The 18,845-nt window shown below is 39.2% G+C and overlaps 1 protein-coding gene across 3 annotated transcripts in view; it reads left to right on the top strand.

The window, feature by feature from the left end:
* Positions 1–1,903: 1,903 nt before the first annotated feature.
* The window catches only part of LOC122810955 (nucleoplasmin-like), a 129,390-nt gene continuing 112,448 nt past the window's right edge, over positions 1,904–18,845 (top strand). Inside the window, exons 1-3 of one of the 3 annotated variants that reach the window (XM_044082483.1) lie at positions 1,904–2,333; positions 4,785–4,920; positions 15,673–15,755. In XM_044082483.1, coding sequence (XP_043938418.1) covers positions 4,836–4,920; positions 15,673–15,755 — 168 coding nt within the window. In that variant the 5' untranslated portion in view covers positions 1,904–2,333; positions 4,785–4,835. Of the gene's footprint in view, positions 2,334–2,353; positions 2,761–2,964; positions 2,988–4,784; positions 4,921–15,672; positions 15,756–18,845 lie in introns of those variants that run through there. The other 2 variants (XM_044082482.1, XM_044082484.1) reach the window with 2 other exon arrangements.

Genomic DNA, 18,845 nt, shown 5'->3' with positions numbered 1-18,845 from the left:
GGCATATTGCAGTTGTATCCACCATCTCTGCCTGCAATGTACCAGAGTCCTTGCTGAGCCCCATCTTTGTCGGGGCAGTCATGTCTTGCACCTGCATGGAGACAGCAGCACTGCTGCTACACTATTCAAAACTGCAATCTATAACATAACAAAAAAAAATCACACGTACTTTTCTGAAAGAAAAGTTAATTGTGAGCATTGTTCCTTCCCCAGAAATTTTTAAGAGTAACAGGGAAGGTAATTTAATGCAAAAAGTAAGGCGATTCACCTTGATTGCACAGAGCACATCAGAATTCATCCACCATTAAAATTGATTATCAAAATAAATAGCAGTAAAATATGCTGAGAAGATGGGTTAAGTAGAATTGCTATAGTGACAGTCATCTGAGGATATAATCAAAGTACTTAAGAAGCATAAAACAGGAAATTATGTGGGGATTCCAAAAACCCCAGTAAGGTCAAAAAAATGTTTAAATGTGATTGCAGGTTTGGGTGCATTCTTAGTAGAGTCTGTATGGCCTCCCTGTGTTTGTTTCTGCATGTGTTTTTGTTAGTTGTTGTTAGATGAATTAGTGGTCATACAAATTGCTTGTAGGCATGGTATGGCTCCCTATTGAAATATCAGGATCTGTAATGCAAAGTCCCGAAACACCGCAAAAAAAGGCTGAAAATATAGAAGAGTGATAATCAAATATCACTGTTCTCCTTGAATCTTTTTTTTTTTTCAGGTGCAAGCTCACTTGCATTATACTGATGTGGGAGCAACACTCCACACTCCCTGAAATTATATCTACCAACTCTGAGATTGCCATACCTTTGAGAAATGGGAATATTCTTCCAAATGGTGTTCTCAGACTTAGTGCATGTAAGTTTAGATTTTCAGCCACTCGGTCTCCAAATTTCATGACTCAGCATTCGGAGTCTTACCATTTCAAATGGTTTACCCATGTGGCCGCAGTGTGTGTCCATGTGACCTCTAATGGACTGGCATTCTATCTGACCCTGATTCTCTGCTTTTAATCCATTGTATTTCAAGGCAGGTTCCATCTTATAATGCAGAATAAGATAAAAATGACAAAGATAGTTAAAAAGGCCAGTGAAATGCTGAGGTGTGTTATATGGGAAATACAGTATAAAGGGTACATATTCTATGTTGTAAAGCCCTGGTGAGATGTCTGTAGAATATTGTGTCTAGTTCAGGAAACCCACTTAACTCTGAAACAACACCAAAGCAACACAATACACAATATATAGGGGCTGATTCTCACCTTTGGGAAACTGGCTATGCTTAAAGTGTCCCAGAAGAGCAGATAGCCTATTATTTACCTATGAATTTATGAACATTGATATTGCAGAGAAGGGAAGCCAGACTCTGAAGGTACTTCACATGTGTTTCAAGGAGTAAATGAAGAATTCAGTATATATGCTTTACAAAGAGTTTGCATGATATGGCAGAAGTATTTAAATACCTCAGGGTGTCTCCAACATTGCCAGCTATTTAGAAGACTACAGCTATGAGCTGCTGTTGAGCTTCATTCTGTAGTGCTGTTGTTGAGCTTCATTCTGTAGTCCTGGGTTTGATTCTATCAGTTTCCATTTGCCTACTATGTGACTTCAGGCAAAGGTAGTACTCCTAGGTTGAGTCTGAAAATGTCTGTATGGATCAGTGCTCTATCCAAGCAAAGAAATGCAGCCAAACAACCAAAGATGAAAGGGAAAACTGTTTCCCATGTTAATGTAATTTCCAGTGTGACACAACGATAAATGAAGGTGAAACACAACTGTGTGTGGAGGAAGTCAGGAGGCTTTTTCTTCCTGGCAGAATTGTATTTAATATGGCAAAGCCTGCCACAGGAAGTGGAGGGACCTAGCACTACTACACTGTTAAAATATGAATGGGAAACACTTAATGGAACATATGAGATGAGAAGGGAGAGCTTCTGTCCGTGGCCAGAGAGTGCCACTTGGTGCTTATTTAAGAGAGTAGCCAGCATAATCAGGCCATTACTGTCTAACTTTCTGTCAGTACTATCTGCATATCGACAACTTCTTTGAACATACTCTTCATGTGACACTGTCAGAAAAGATATACTTTTAGCTGGAAAGAAACTGAAGAAGTGGCAGCATCTGTTTCGCCTTCACATGGATCCATCCATTAGACTATTACATTAGGAAGAACCACACTGAATGGTTGTTTTTCCTGCCTATTTTTAGACATAAACAAACATCATTATCTGCCTCTTTCTCTTCATCCTTTCTGAACTGAAGGTCATACTCACTTAAAATGAAAATAAGGACCAACAATAAGAATCATCCCTAAATTTAGATAACAGGTAAAACGGGTATTTATTCAACAAGTACGTCAAGTGTACTAATGCTAAACACTGCTAGAACATTGTGTTAGCAATTCATTGGTGTGGATGGAGGGGAAACAAAGTTTAAACTAGAAAAGAAAAGCTAAGAGATATGCCACTGAAAAAATATGCTGATCATTAAAGACATCCAATCCAACCCAATACAAACAACTGGGTTTTCAGATTGTGCTTGCTGGATGGAGCAGAGTTTTATTGGCCATACTTTTCAGCTGTTTACTCACATAGTTATGTTTGTCAGGCCTATTACAACCACTGCCAGCAAGAACGCAATTTACACCTCATCAAGAGTTGGGTTTGGCTGGAGAAAGTGAAGCTGGAACAAAGTATAGGCTGTGCTGCAGGAGCCTGAGAAATGGAAACTTCACTGTTTGAGTTGGATTGTGAGGTTTGTCTAATTTTTGTAGGTTAGATATATAGTGCTGTATTTGATGAAGTGCATTACTTTGGAGTAGAATATGTAGGGAGGGGGGCTATTTTAATAACGTATTACTAAACTATGAGCAAAACAAATGTCAGTTTTTTGGGTTTTTTTTAAACCAGTTCCCTGTTTCTTATTAGGGGAAAAGGACACTTGATATAAGCATTAGAACAAACTATTGTATTTGTAAATAAGTAAGTGAAGTTAACCACTTAGCATGCAACTGGTTACTTTGTAGCATCTGGCCATCATCTGAAATGCCTGGCTGCAATTTGCTAGCATAATTATTTTCCTTTGTTACTAAAGAAACCTAAAACATACAGTTTGGTTATTTTAAATGTTTAATTTGCTCCTATTCTTATAAATATTCATACTTTTTTTGGAAAGCAATGTATTTCTGCATCACTTTGCTGTTAGGAAATTAATCTTTATACTTAAAGAGTTGTCACTGAAAAAAACAAAAACTCATCTGTTCATTTTGTTAGTCGACACTAGCAAACTAAATGGAACCTAGTATGTTTGTGACTTGATAATGTGTTATCCACCGAGTTAAATTAATGATATGATGATTTTATGTATTTATTCATTCATTAATTCTGTTTAGTGTTCTTTCTGTTTGTGCTACAACCTGCTTTTCAAAACTCTTTAAAAGCTTTGCATTGCAGTAATAACTTCATAGATTTAATATGCCCATATTGGTTCTTGTCTTGATGTGTATCAGCATAGTTTTGTGAGGAAAACTTTGTAGCTTTTTGACCTAACTTGCCTTAATCATTTGTAGAGATTGCCTTCATTTTATGTCCTAGTGTCTGAACTTTGTCAGTTGCATCGTACCTGGTTTCTAAATGCAATTCTAAATGCAACCTATGGCTTCTGAAGTAAAGTTATTTGCTTTTGGTGTACTTGATAAATACTTTAACTGTCATCCAACAGAAGTACTGTGACCTATAACTAAGTTCTTCTAGTGTATACGATAAATGTGTTCGCCATATATGTACCCAAGTTTTATTACACAGAGTTCTTTGATTCTTTGAGTAGAGTGTATAGGCCACTGTGATTATGAGCACATTATCTAACCTTTCAATATAGGTTATCCACAAAAAAATTGCCTTATTTGATTACTAAAAAAAAAAACAAAGGACAGAAGCAAACATCTGACAAGTAATTATTTTACTAATGTTTACTGTTGGCTTACATAAGGTTGGGCTATGACTATGCAAACACTTTTATGTCAGCAAAAGGGATCAGTCTGGGGAATTTAGGCTGTCATTGTACAGAAACTAGCTTCTACTTCAAAGAAAGTAACCATTTGATCTACATGAAATGTGGGTGCAGGGACTGAGATTTGATACTCCTGTTTCTTTGCATGTCACACACTGTGCACAACATAACTTTAATCATCTTTGTTATAAAGAAGGCAACCCCAGACATCTTCATTTAAAATGTGGCTGCATAGACTGAGATTTAGGCTTGTCTGTCTTTATGTTATGCTGACAAAGCAGAACAAATCTTTCAGACTCCATCTGTGTAAGTTTGGAGGGAGTACACTCTAGACCACTTTTAGCTAAAGTATAGAGCTTTGTATGGAATAGAATTTCCATTCAGACTACTAAAACCAAACCTCAATATGGATAAAGACCCAACTACAACCCAAGAGACTCCTGTTTTAGTAGTGGTTTGGTTGGTGGAGGAGCCAGGCATGGGAGGGTGGAAACTGGGTGGTTGAGGCTTACACATGCTGTCCCATCCTGGGGGATAGCAACTGATGTTCTGGTTGACTACTTGCAGATGGTGAAAATTGGCCAGGAAATAGTGATGTGGGTTTGGTATTCTTAAGCTGGTCATGGTAGCTCACTCCCCATATGTATGGGGAACACCTGTACACCGGTATAAGTGTAGGAGATCTTCACTACACTAAGAAACTTTAAGTCCAAATTATTGAAGGGTAGTAGAATATGTAGCACTGACAGACTGTTGTCTTTTTGGTACAGATATCAAAAGAAATCTCACGTACCAGTTTTACCTCCTCTGAAATCTTCGGCATGCACCAGACTAGAGATATGCTAGAACCACCAATGTATTCTAGTTTCCTTTCAAAACCAGAAGATTGTGTCTGTGTCCTGTGGGGTAAGAAAACATTTAACAGTTATTTCCTAATGTGTCTATCTTTTAACATATCTCTCTGTCTCTCAAAACACCATATTTGCTGTTTACCTGAGTATGTGTTTAACAGGGAAAAATGACCTTTTCATATATAGACATTTTAAGCTTTTTAAGGTGGGGGGGTGACAACAGATATTGAATTTGGTCTGTGAATTTTTAGTGTTGTGTTGTGAACAGATGTTTAAAAACTTTGCTTTTTTTTTTTTTGTGACAAAAAAGGCCAGAGGGGACAAAGCCTCTTTACAATGAAACCCCAAGAAGAAAATCCATGATAATAGGATGACTGGAGTTGCACTGATCCGAATAATGCCATTCAGTACCATTTAATGTACATAAAGTACCTAAAGGAGTTTACAAGGAAAATGTTTCCTTCCAAGAATGCATAGAAAGTTTCAAAAAAGGGCAGGATGATATATGAAACCTTCATAAGTGTACATTGAAATTTACATGAGTACAACAGAACAGCTTATTTTATACTACAACAAATGAAATATTAAATCTAATTATGCTATGCAACATCAGTACGGTAATAGCACAGATGTAACATACAGTAAATGGAATGTGACATTGATGAGGCAGATTGTGCTGAGTAACAAAAGGCTTCTGTCATTGCACATATGCTCAAAATAGTTTTACTATGTGTTTTGTTGAACAAGCAATGCAGTAAATTGTTATTCATAATTATATATATATATTTATAAGTTCGTAACAAGCATTTGGCTGTCCTGTAAGGCAGCTGCTAAGAAAATTAATGGTTTGAGCTAGACTCTGGCATGCTTGAAGAGCAGGATGCTGTGGGTTATGGTAAGAGAGCGAGAATGGACAGGATTAAGGGAGGTGACCATTGTAGTACCACAGCACTGTTTCCAGTATCTGAAGGAAGAGCTAACAAGATCCACTTATTTGCTGACAACATGATAATAAGTATAATAGAGCAAGAAGTAAAGATCTAAAAGGCTGTCCCCAGCAGCAGTGAACAGAATTGTGTGTGTAAGTGTGTGGAAACTAAAGTTGAGCTACACAAGGCCGCTGAATTGACTACAAAATATCGAAGATGAATGAGAGGAAAAAGGAGTTAAACCAGAAGACAGTGGGGAATTGTGATGTGATATGATATGGGTGCACCAGCGACATTATAGAGATGTGAAGGAAAGGTGGCTCTTTAGAAGAGGAAGGTGGGGAAATAGGTGCAAGCAGCAGATCTGTAGGGATCAGAAGATCTGTAGGGATCAGATACTCCCAGGATCTAGAAAAGCATTACGTAGAAATGTTTGGATACATGTTATGGACCACTACAACCAGGTGATGGAGAGGGGCTTTTGGGATGAGGACATGAGACGGTGAAGAAAGGGGGTGGAATAGGGTAAACTACTAAGGTCACTTGAAGGGCTTACTAGATCTGATCATTCATGTGCTTTACTTTGAGAAGGCACATACTGGTATTTGTACATGTCTGGGCTCGTCTGTCTTAAAGAATGAAAAGTGTTTTGAGTAAATGGAATAGAAATTATTCATCCATCCACTCTTTCTTAACATTCAAACATCCTCCAGTATAATAATCTTGATACACAAATCTAGATTCTAATGGCAGATAAATGACCAAATGGCCAAGATGTCTGCCACAAATCTTTTATTGGATATATAAACTGTAAATGGTCTACCACAATCTTCATTCTCATAAATAAGGCATCATGTTTGTCTCTCTACATGTTTTTGAATTACCACCATTTTTTGACTCTACTACCACATCAGGAAGGCTGCTACAGTCATCACCACCCTTTGTTTGTTTTACATACTTTTCAGTTCTTGAGGTACTACATCTCATCCTTGTACTATCATCTTGTACATCTCCCACTTTCAGTTATTTTAATGTTTTTATACAGCCACTCCCCTGTCCTATTAACAAGAATGTACATGGGGGCACACCTCTGTCCCCTGTCCCTTCTCAAGACTGTACATGTTATGAGACTAGGCATCATTTTTTGTTGCTGTCTGCTCCTTTGTTAAAGGATAAAGTCCTGACTACAACCTAGGCATCCCAAGTTTGATATGTCACATTTCTGGAGAGCATTTTGTACCTCCAATATAAATTTGTAGTATGAAAAGGTAAGTCATCAGTTCAAGTTGTTTACGTGTATAATGAGATTTTCACTCTTAACTTATTGATTTGTTTTCATCTCAAGAACCTACCGGAGCTGGCATGGAAGGGAATAAAGAGACTTCCCCAGTTCACCTTTCTCTGGTAGAGTAATGTCCTATCCCTCTTTCTGTAGGATAGTCCTGATTTTTACAGTTGTATTCTGTAGAATAATATGAAAAATACCAAATGTACTGACACTTTAGGAGAAAAAAAGAATATTTTTCATCAAACATATTGCAGATGTTATCCACAACTCCTATACACAAGAAAGTGAATAACCAATACTCTGCATAAGTCTTCTGTATCTAGAAATAGAAATATGTTGTATTGTTAACTTGTTTTGCCTTGCAAAAATCGTATGCTTCAGTAAGAATTGCCCCAATCTGTGCATCCAGTCAGAGCATCTAAAAAAGTGGTAACTTTATCAGGCAGGTGGTAGAGGTGGAGTGAATGTAGGCTGGGGTACACACTGTTTATTACTACACCACTAGGGTGTCTTTTATGGCTTATTTATGATGTCATAAAGTATTACCAGTTTCTCTCGCAGCTTTACGGCTGACATGTTAGAACAGTACTCCTTTAGCTCCCACTTCCTTCCCTTACTGGATACAAACTCCTGCCTCCTGTAATTCTTAAGGAGGTATTAGCTTGTTTATCTACTATAGCCTGTTGTGTTTATGGCTGCAGAATCCTTGCTGCAATCATAAACACTTGTGTGAGACATATATATTTATTTTATACACAGCATAATGTTTGTCTTTCTTCACTTGGAGAAGTCTGGGTGCCATCAGTGTGGGGTTGCCTTGGGCTTAGCCTGTGGCTTCTCATATTGCAGGTGGTCTCTTATCTGAGCATGAAACCAGTTCTGACCCTACTTACCTTCAAGATTAGATGGATCAGGATTAGTATGAACATAAACTATAAAGTATTATGTATGCTATTCATAGGCAGTCTCCCCTTTTAAAGTAGTTGTTCCCTGCTTCACTTGTCCAACATCAGATTTTCACACCTCCCTGAATGCACCTGCTCTTGTCTAATGCCAGAAGCTAAGGTTGGTATCGGTCCTTAATTAGAAGATGGCCAGTAAATGCTAAAACCTGTGACACTTGCCACCCTGAATGTGCCCAGTTATAGCTGATCTTGGAAAAGTGGGGTTAAGCCTGTAATGATGCAGCACTACCATCCTCTCATTCTGATAAACCTCTCCCCTCTTAGCTGGCTGTTCTACCAGTGACCTCCTTCTCCCACCTCTACATTTCATTTGGGAACCGTAGATTTAAGGCACATTTCAGTTCCGCCTTCAGGACTTGTATCATCCTCAGTCAGTCTCTCTTTGACTACAGCTACTAATTACTTGACTCTTTAACCATGAAAAGAAAAACGGTTAATACACTGGAAGATTCCAGGCATAATTTTTTTCTTACAAAGGTTATCATGTTGACAATTTTGCAGGCATCAAACTTACGAAAGAACATTTTACACTGTTTATGAAGGGACTAAAATATGTTCCCAGAAGACAGTTTGATTATGCAGACACCATTTTAGAAGTAAAAATGTTCCTAAGGAAGTTTAAATTTGGCTTATTTGATGTCTGAACACAACAAAAATGACATTAGAATGGTTAGGAATGAATTTGGTTGTAAAAGTACCTTTTAATCCACCATTAGATCCAACACTTAATGTATTGGAAAAAGCAATTATGGAGGAGATTTATGTTTTAAAAACAAATGAATATAAAGTTAATAGGATAGACAATCTAGGAAACAAGGAAAATGAGATTTTAGATGAAAATGGTTAGTGACAAATCATTTAGAATAATGTGGCCCAACAAGGGCGGTGGCATGGCCATCTTTGACAAAATCCAATATTTACAGGAAAATATCAGATTTACTGACACTACCACATATGCCCCTGCATCTCTTAATGAAGTCAATATTGGTTATAGTCAAATAGATCATTTTCTAGAAATTTATTGGATGAAAGAATTTTGCCCAGTACTTTTAACTTCTTGAAAGTTAAAGACTTGATTGTTGCCACCATTTTTGGGATCCCAAAAACCCACAAGGGTCTAGATAACCTTGGTTTTAGACCTGTTGTATCAGGGAGAGGCTCGAAAACTTACCCTTTTGGTGTGATTCTTGATAAATGGCTCAAACAGGTGGTAAACAATGCCCAACATTTATTGAAAGATTCATGGGACTTTTTAGGAAGAATTACAGAGACTGTATGGGATAATAAGATTATATTTTTGACCATAGATGTAGTCTATCTGTTACCTTCATCCCTAGGGACAAAGGTATGGATTTGTTTGAAGAAAGTATTAGGAGAAATGCTATCTTTTCCAATGACAAGATAGAACTGATCCTGAATTTTATGGGAATTGTTCTTGATTACAATTACATAATGTTTGAGGGTAAGTATTTTAAGCAATGAAGAGGGGCTGCTAAGGATGCTTCTTTGGTCTGGTACAGCTAGGATGATTAAGGCATTTGAGTACCTGAATCAAACATCCAGTTTTTTTAAATTTCACCCACATGAGTAATAACCATGGTTTTAACTACTTGGATACATTCACTGAGAAAGGAAAAACAGTGTTTATATCAAAAACTTTATAGGAAACCCACCCACTTTCAGAAACTCCTGTCTAGAATATACTAGCAACCATCCCCAGCACCAAAAGAAAAGTATCATCAAGGGGCAACTTATTCGAGTTGGCCGGATGACCTCTAGGGAGGAAGACGTGGAAGGGGAGTTTAAAAAAAAAAAAAAAAAAAAGTAGCTAATACGTTCTGGAAAGGGGACACCCAAACAAGCTAATAAAGGAGAATATGGAATATGTATTGAAAGAGTGGGGAAAGAGATATAAACCTGTCTTGGGGATCCCCTTCATAACTGACAATGGAATGGTAAACTAAAAAGCTGAAGGTAACCGATATGAAAGAGCCATGGTTGCTCCATATTGGGCGAGGGCACAAGAAGTAATCGGTATTGTTGAGAAGAACTGGGCAATTTTGAAAAGTAATCCAACCTTATGGTCTGTTGTTGGGACCAAGCCTTCTGTACAAATTTGTTTGAAGGAATGTCAGTCATGGTAACCCAAAAAGTGGCACCACAAAATGTGGGACATGTTCTCAATGTAAAGAAATTTATGATAAAGTTCCCAAAGTAACACCTTAAAAAAAAAAGTTTGGTTTGGCAAAGGGAATTGTCAGACAAAAGGGGTTGTGTTGTCTGACTATGTGTAAATCCTGTCCAGCATTTATGTCGGGAAGACTGAGAGACGCTTGAGGGACAGGATTTACGAACACTACTACCAGATGTCCACATGCAACATTAATAATGCACTTTTTAAACATTCAAAAGGATGTGTTAATTTTGAAGGTATTATTTGGAATTTTAGAAAAGTATTACCAAACCCTAGGGAAGGAGATTTTAGAAGTTGTATAGACGCAAGAGAGACAAAATGGCAGATAAGGCTGCAAGCGTGTCCCAGTCCAGGCTTAAATGAAGTAATCTCTCTTGAGCCTATTTTGGCTAATAAAGCTACATTAGGCTAATGACTGGTAAAATTGAGACACATGTTTTAACAGATTTTAAAGTTTTAGTAAGCTTTAATATTTAGAACATGGTTTTAATCTATGATATTTAAATTTATTGTTCATTAATTCGTGACATCATTAAGTTTTTTTGTATAAATTGAATGTATTGGAAATGAGTGTTATTCTGATGAAATCCCCGGTTAGGGGAAGAAAGCACTCAATCCTGTATATTTCATGGTTTTGTGTGCATTTAAAGTGGATTTTAACCATTGGCTGCTGTGTTTTATGCAACAGGTGGATTAGCCGAGTGTTCCAACTGCTGGCAGTGTGTGTTTTTTTTTATATTTTGTTTGGTTTTCGCACTGGTCGCTCTATTTTAATAGTTATTAACCAGGCACAATGTTTGGCTCCAAGGAGGGGATCAAAAATCCTAATGTAAGTTGTCATTCTTAGATGAAAATAATAAGTAGCAAGTAATGAGGGAAATCCCCCTAGACACAGTCAAAAACTCCTGAACTAATGACTTAACGTACTACAAATTAATTGTATCTCTGGTACAAAATGCCTTCCAGAAATGAAGCAATATGAATGTCATTGCCGAGAGAAGCTTGTTTCACATGTTGGCTAGAGAAATTGCAGATGGTATGCAGAATGCAGCAAAGATTGTATATACTAAGGTTGCCACCTTTTCAGATACCTAAAGTGGGACATTTTATTATGGAAACAGTACATGCAAGTACTTTTATGCAACCAGTACAGGAAATTTAGGTGTGTGTGTGTTATATAATCTTTAAACTATAAGGGTGTTTGCAATTGTTCGTGCTTTTTCACCGAACACAACTTCCTAAATGGGAACCATTGTTTGTAAAGAGGGACAGGGGGCAACCCTATACAATATAAGGAGAGCCCCCCAATTAGCTTCCTCCGTGGTGATTTATGTATTCATGTTGAGTTAAATGCTTTGGGAAGCGGGGGGGGGGGGTGAGTTAACATGCCCAAGTATCCATAGCAAGTTAAATGGTTTGGGTGAGGGTGGAGGTAATGTGGCAGTAGTATCTGTGCTGAGTTAAATGATTTTGGTCAGTGCTGGTTTGACTGGGATCTGTTTAGCAAAGCTGTTAATATGCAAGATACATTGAACAATTCTAGTCAGGTGACATAAGATTACTGCCATAGTGCTGATTACTAAAGTCCTTCTGGGGGAATCCACTTTTGCCTGCATTCTTTCTTCTAAACTATATGTTTCTTTGTCTTCTCCTGCTATTAACTTGCATTACTTGGATCACTTGGTGTAATCTCCTTGCCATGTACCTCATGCTACACACTTTGTTAATGTTACCTCCTGTCAGTATCTGTCCTGGTTATTCTGTTGTTGTATGACCAGACTGGAAATGAAGTATATAATTTCAACCTTTTTCGGGTCTATGTATTTCCTATATTGCTAATATACAACATTCTGGTATTACACCAGTTAAACAGCATTTTGAAATGCAGTGCTTTACCAGCTAAGATGTGTACCACTGAAAATTTAGTACACAGATCAATGACAAGTTATCATACACTTTCTATTGCCAGATTCATGGGCAACTTTTTTTTTTTTTGGGGGGGGGCAATTAACTTGCTCCTATGTGGCCAACTTTGTTTCTTATATTATCACTAGTTAATATGTGCAAAGACACTCCCCAGTCTAAACAAATAAATTAAAGAGTTGGTCAAATGTGCCAAAGCAAACTACAAAGTAAAGAGAGCCTTCCTGATGAAAGATGACCATAAGGGTTTTTAACTTGGCACATTGACTAGCATTTCCCCTGAGATTATGAACATAATTGATCATTTAACAAGCAAAACCTACACCCAGTCTGAAACTAGCAAACCTGCTGGCTAACAAGTTCAGTACAAACTCCTCACCCACCCAATTGCCTCCTACCACCCCAAAGAAATACCAGCAACCATCTGTCTACTGGTAATTATGAGGGAACCAGTTCTTACTGGGCTTGCTAAAGCCAAAAGCAGTCTCCATGGGTCCTGATATTCCAGGTACTCCTTTAAATAACTTAACGGAAGCTGTTGAGGCCACTAAAAATCCTCTTTAACCACAGCCTCCAGACTGACTCAGAGGAATGGAGGACTGCATCCGTCATGGAGGACTGCATCCGTCTTCCCCCCTGCATAAGAGGAGCCATCAACCGACCAGGAAACTACAGATCAATAAGCTTGACCAGTCTTATCTGCAAGGCCATATTATTATGGAACTGATTGAGAAGAACATAGGAAATCTTCAGACACTGAACCAGACCCTTTTTGGTTTTGTCAAAGGGAGGTCTTGCCTGCTCGATCTGGTGGACTACTTTGAGAAAGTCATCAGGGCCATGGATGAGAGTAAACATGGTATACACTGCTCATCCAAGACCTAGCCAAAGTTTTTGACACACTCCACTCGGGGATCATAGATAAATTTAGTGCATAAACCCCTGCATCATCAGATAGATAGCAAACTGGTTCACTGACAGGACACCTGTCCAGATAGGTGAAACCTGTTACTAGCGTTGTTTAATGGGGCTTAGTATTGGGACTCCTGTTTGGCCTTCTCTTTAGAGAAGTATATGCCAATGTTTGGGGTGTTTGGCTTATCAAGTTTGCTGAAGACTGTAAGCTGGGAGCAATCATTGAATTTCCAAATTATATTGACATCCTATGAACTGGCCTAAAAATGACTTAACAACTGGTGCCAAAACCATAGTCCGAGACTAAATTCTAAAAAAAAAAAAAAAAAAAATGCATAATCATACCCTTTGGGTAAATCTGATATCCCTGCAACTTAGCACACCCCTAAAAGTAGACCCAGTAGTAAGGGACCAAGAAACACAGATAGTAACCTAAACTTTGACCACCAGGTAGCTACAGTAGTGAGGAAATCCTTCTGTGTGGCTCAGCTTGTAAGTTATGGTCTATAATCAAGTTCAGTGCTCCCTTCTGCATGTACCTAACAGGGCACGTGCATGAACTGGAGTGGCCTCCGAGATTTCTCACTAAAAAAATACAAAGCATAAGACTCATGTTTCATGCAGATGACTAAAGGCCCTATCCCTTTAATTTTTTTATATCGTGTATTGAGAGGTGACTTATGCCTGACCTACAAGGCATTCTCCGATTAGCCATGATGAATGTTACATATCCACAAACAATTGTATGAGGGTTGCACATTCCATGGACCTGAACCTTATTTGTGAATCTAACAAACTTACAATAGAGACAGATTCATATTCCCTAGATGAGGTAGCCATTGGGATAAACTTCCTGTCTTTGTAAAACAAAGCCTGTCCCTCACTCTCTCCAAAACGAATTTGAATAAATGGATGGGAAGCCATAAATTCACTCCCAGGCTACTGCTCATGTCCCCTTATGGACATAGGCAGTCTGTAAAATGACTTGGGGCTCCAACAACCAAAAGACCCACTACCCTGATACTATTCAATCCCATATCTGGGGAATTGAGTTATAATATTGTCATATCCTGGTATTACTAGATATGCTTGCAAAGTGTCATTAGCTTAGTAATCACCTATGAAAGGTACTAAATGCTGTCCTTGTGTGGGCAGTGTGGCAATGTATTTAAGCAGTTAATTCTGCTTCAGTGGATGAAGGGTACTACATGCTTAACCTTATATGGGCAGTACAGAATAACCATTTTTTTTCTGTGTGCCTGCAGTCCATCAAACCTCCCACCAATTGGACATGGACATTCATTCCTCTACCCCAGAATTTTATCTGGGATTAGGATGAGAACGGTCTTCTTTCCAGGTTGTAAACTTGACTGCAAGCAACAGGAGGTTTGCATTTGAGGTTCCAGAAGATTACAGAGAACATCAGCTTTCCCTAAGAACTGTAAGTATGCTCTTGGTATTTCTTAATTCCAAGTCTGCTTCACTTTGTGCCTCTGCCCGTGCTCCCACATCTGCTAACACCATTGTCACCTCACCACAACCAGATGTCTGGCTTACCCCAGACTGGGGCCTATGGATAATCCCACACACACATGCCCAATGAGGGCTACCATCACTGGCTAGAGATTCCCCAGTCTAGCCAATTGCTTTCATGAAAATTTCCCCTTTTACAGGAGCACTGCCAGGCCAGAAATCACTTCTGCTTTCCCACCACCACCAAGATTGAGTAACCAGTTGAGGATCTTAAGCACTCTTGCCACTTCTCAGTAATCACAGGGAGAAACTCTGCCTATAATTCAAGGACATTATGCCTACAACTCCAGGATGTTTTTACAAAATTTCTCACTCAGTACAGTGTGACAGCCCATCCAGTAACTTCATTCTTGTGTTAGCTTTCATGGGGGGTGAGGGTGGTACTGCTTCTGTCTCTGTGCTGATTCTGCCTCAGAATATCCTATTCAGGACTATAGCAAATGAAGTTGCTGCCTTTGCCAACACTCCCATTCAATACCTCCTCACTGCTGAGCCAAGTGGAACATTTTGACAGTATAGCAGGCAGCCTGTAGACAGCTCCCTAAGGGCATCTTGTAAACCGTAATGTAATGTTATAACTTGCAGTCTCTTGCCTCAGATGTAAAAGGAGGCATGTCCTATACCTTGCATGTATACCTGTCCAGCAATGAATCTTTCATGAATGAATAGTAAGAAAAATACACAACTGCAGCAAAAAGTCAATCCTGAACAAAAAACACAAAACCAAGAAGACAGAGGAGTTAACACACACACAACCAGGAAAACAGAGCAGTTAACAAGGCCAAATCCAGTTTCAAAACACAATTAATTAAATGTTTTGTGTGTGTTTTGAAACTGGATTTGGCCGTGTTAAGTTAGACCGCTCTCTTCTCTTGGTCTTTCCTGAATGAGACAGGATTGTTGTAGGGACAGGTTACTGTCATAAGTGACGCAATGTACAATACGAAACGGTAGAAATGTATACTGCTAAACATCCCTTGTCAGTTGTCACATATCCTTGTAATGCAACTTATGAAAGATACCAAATTAAGCCGACTTTTTTTCCTCCTCTTCTTTCCAGGTTGTGAACTGACTGCAAGCAACAGGAGGTTTGCATTTGAGGTTCCAGAAGATTACAGAGAACATCAGCTTTCCCTAAGAACTGTAAGTATTCTGTTGGTATTTCTTAATTCCAAGTCTGCTTATCTTTTTGTGTGACTGCTGCTTTAATTTTTTTTTTAATTTACTAAATTCACATTAAAGAACATACATCTCTGAGCAGTCTGTAACCAAAGTCGCGGGACAATGCTGCTCTTCTGTAGAATGAGAATTACTACAAATTTTAACAAGTATCCGGTGCTCCTCTCCTAGCCTATTCTTCAATTGTCATTCTTGCACAATTAAGGATATGCATGAAAGAGTTTCTTCCCACTTAGTAATTGTGAGGCACCATTATGTCACTCTGTTCACATTCAGTGTTTCGTTCCACTTGTATCAAGTTGTCTTAACAACATGATCTCTTGAGCGACTGGTACCTGTAGATTCTGCATTGGTGTACTTGTTGCATATTAGTCTATAGTATTGCAGTAAAATCAGAGGTGTGATGTTCACTGGGCATGGATGTGCACTCAAAATATTCCTCCTAACCTCCACAATGAAACTGTACATTCACCCAACAAGATGTATGTTCAGCATCAAAAAAGCCATGCTTGGGGCAGAGGTGCTGATACATTTGCTAACTGCATTAACGCTCAATATCTGAGTTGTTTGGCTTCTGCTACATACCTACAATCAACTGCATTACTAGCTGAGTTAAGTACAAACTTGCAGTGTTAAAGATTATACTGCATTTCATTTTTCTGTCTATTTAATTGTTTGATTGAATATTGTATGTGTGTGTCTCTCTCTAGTTATTTATTTTTCTATTTAATTGTTACATAGAATATTGTGGTCTCTCTGTCTCTGCAGTTTCCCACCCACATTCCCTGTTATAGGTTCATAGGTAGGTACTAGACTATTGGCCCTAGGGCCTATACAAGCCTAGCCAACAAGGTACCCTGGCTTTTGCCACCCAAGAAAATTATTTTCCTGTACCCCTGTTGAGCAGAGCCGCAGAAGTGATCCCTGGGGTGAGTTTCCTATTTCCCATCCAGTCATCATGATTTTTCTTGAAAAGTGCTAATGAGGAGCTCTGTTTGACATAGGTGTCTGTTGTTCCAGAGTATGGGAAGTCTCTGGGACAGGAATCTATCCCTCCAGCATGTTCTGTTTATTGTGGTGACAAGGTTTGGGTCCCTAGAGCATGTAGCTCACAGGGATTGGGATTTCTTTAAGTGAAGCATGTCCAACAGCTCTGGGTTTGACATAGCTTTGTATGTTAGGCAGAGATCGCTTCTGAGTAGGCGATATGCGATGGAGTAAAGCTGGAGTTTTTTGAGATGGTCTGCATAGGGCATCTGTTTGAGGCCAGTAATCCTCGTTGTGAGGTATTTTCTGTGGCCTTTCCAGTTGTTGTAGATGTCTTGTGAGGTACATACCAAAAGGGGTGTTATACTCTATAATGGGTCTGAGTGATGAGTAGAGGGGAACAATGACCTCCTTTTTTTTTTCTGGATGAGAAACCTTTTGTGATGAGGTAAGTCATGTAGAGGGATTTCCTGACCACTGTGGCAATGTGATTATCAAAGGAGAGACTACTGTCCACCTGTGTCCCAAGGTCTCTTATCACACTTTAGACTACCACTTATGTGGTAGTTCATGGGTACAGAGTTTTTACCAAAGGGGATGACCATACACTTTTTGGCATTGAGCTTCATGCCATGGCTTTGACACCAGGTGTCTCGGTGAGGCCCTTTTGTAGTATGTCCACATCGTTAGGAGTTTTGATTTATGGCTCCTAGTTTACAGTCATCCGCAAACTTTGTTAGCCAAAGACCTTCTGTGTTAAGCCTGTACTTCAGAGAAGTAGATACCAAAAAGGAGAGGACCAAGGACTGAACTCTGTGGTACTCCACTTGTCACTGGTCTGAAGTCGGATTTGGAGTCTGCTACTTTCACAGTGTGGGTTCTGTCCGTGAGCCAGTTGGCAACCCATCTTGTGACATGGGTATTTATACCTTGTTTAGTGAGCTTGTCTATAATTCCAGAGTGGGGGATGGTGTCGAAAGCCTTGGCGCAATCTAGATACCCTCATCTATGGCTTTGGTGACTGCTTTAAAGAAGTCAATCAGGTTTAGGAGGCATGATCTGCCTTTTACAAACCCGAACTGGGTAGGGTCCAGAGTTTGGAGATTACCGATGTCTTTGTTTATGAGTTCCATGGCCTTGCAGACCAGGCTAATGGGGCGGTAGTTCCCGAGGTCCATCATGGCTCCCCCTTTGTGGAGTGGGATAACGGTCGTGGTGCGCCATTCAGTGGGCACAAAGCCTGAGGTGAGGCTATGATTGAACATGGTACTTGGGTAGGGTGCCAGTTCATTCTGTAGTTCATGTAGAACGCAGCTTGGGATATTGTCAGGTCCCATGGATGCTGTGTTTTTGGCTTTGGAGTGTTTTTTACCTGTGCAGCCGTGATTACAGGAAATTTGCATTCTTCTGGTATAGAAATGGGCCCTCTAGGGGGTGAGAGGGGGGTAAAGTGCTATCTGCCAGGATGTTGGCAATATCAGTTGGTTCTGTATATTTAGTGCCATTGTGCTGAAATTCAGAGCAGATCTGAGTGTTGCCATTGAGATTCTTAACATAGCTATAGAATTTTTGCAACAGTTTCTTTCTTCTGTTGTAGAATTTTGTTTTATGGCAGAGGACCACCAGATTGGCTTCCTTTTTTGGAGGATAGCATATTGGTTCTATTAGGGATAGCATGATCCATGCACTCATGTAAGTGCTTATAAAGTGCATTTGTGTAGGATTCAGCAGTCGTACCTCTATTATCTGTCTGCATGGGTGTCATGAAGTTTGCCACTTCTGTCTTAAGTGTGAAGTTTGTTTTGGAGAAGTTTTTACGGTGGTTTTCCTAACTGAGGGTGGGGGCGTGATGTGGATGTCTAGGGTGATTAGCTTGTGGTCTGATCTGAACAATGAGGAATTGACCTCTGGTGTGGAACACCGGCTGCCCATGTTGGTAATGGCCAGGTCTAGGATATTTGCTGCCCCTGGTGAGGGTGTGAATAAGTTGATCCAAGGTATTGGAATTTATGATTTCCAGAAAACATTGAGCAAAAGAATTGGTACACGAGTAGTTTTCCTAGTTAA

Source organism: Protopterus annectens, chromosome 9.part0, assembly GCF_019279795.1.
Source record: "Protopterus annectens isolate FY-2018-M chromosome 9.part0, PAN1.0, whole genome shotgun sequence".
In the NCBI taxonomy this organism is placed as follows: Eukaryota; Metazoa; Chordata; order Ceratodontiformes; family Protopteridae; genus Protopterus; species Protopterus annectens.
The sequence above is the reverse complement of the archived record's forward strand: the minus strand, read 5'-3'. Positions and strand labels throughout refer to the sequence as shown.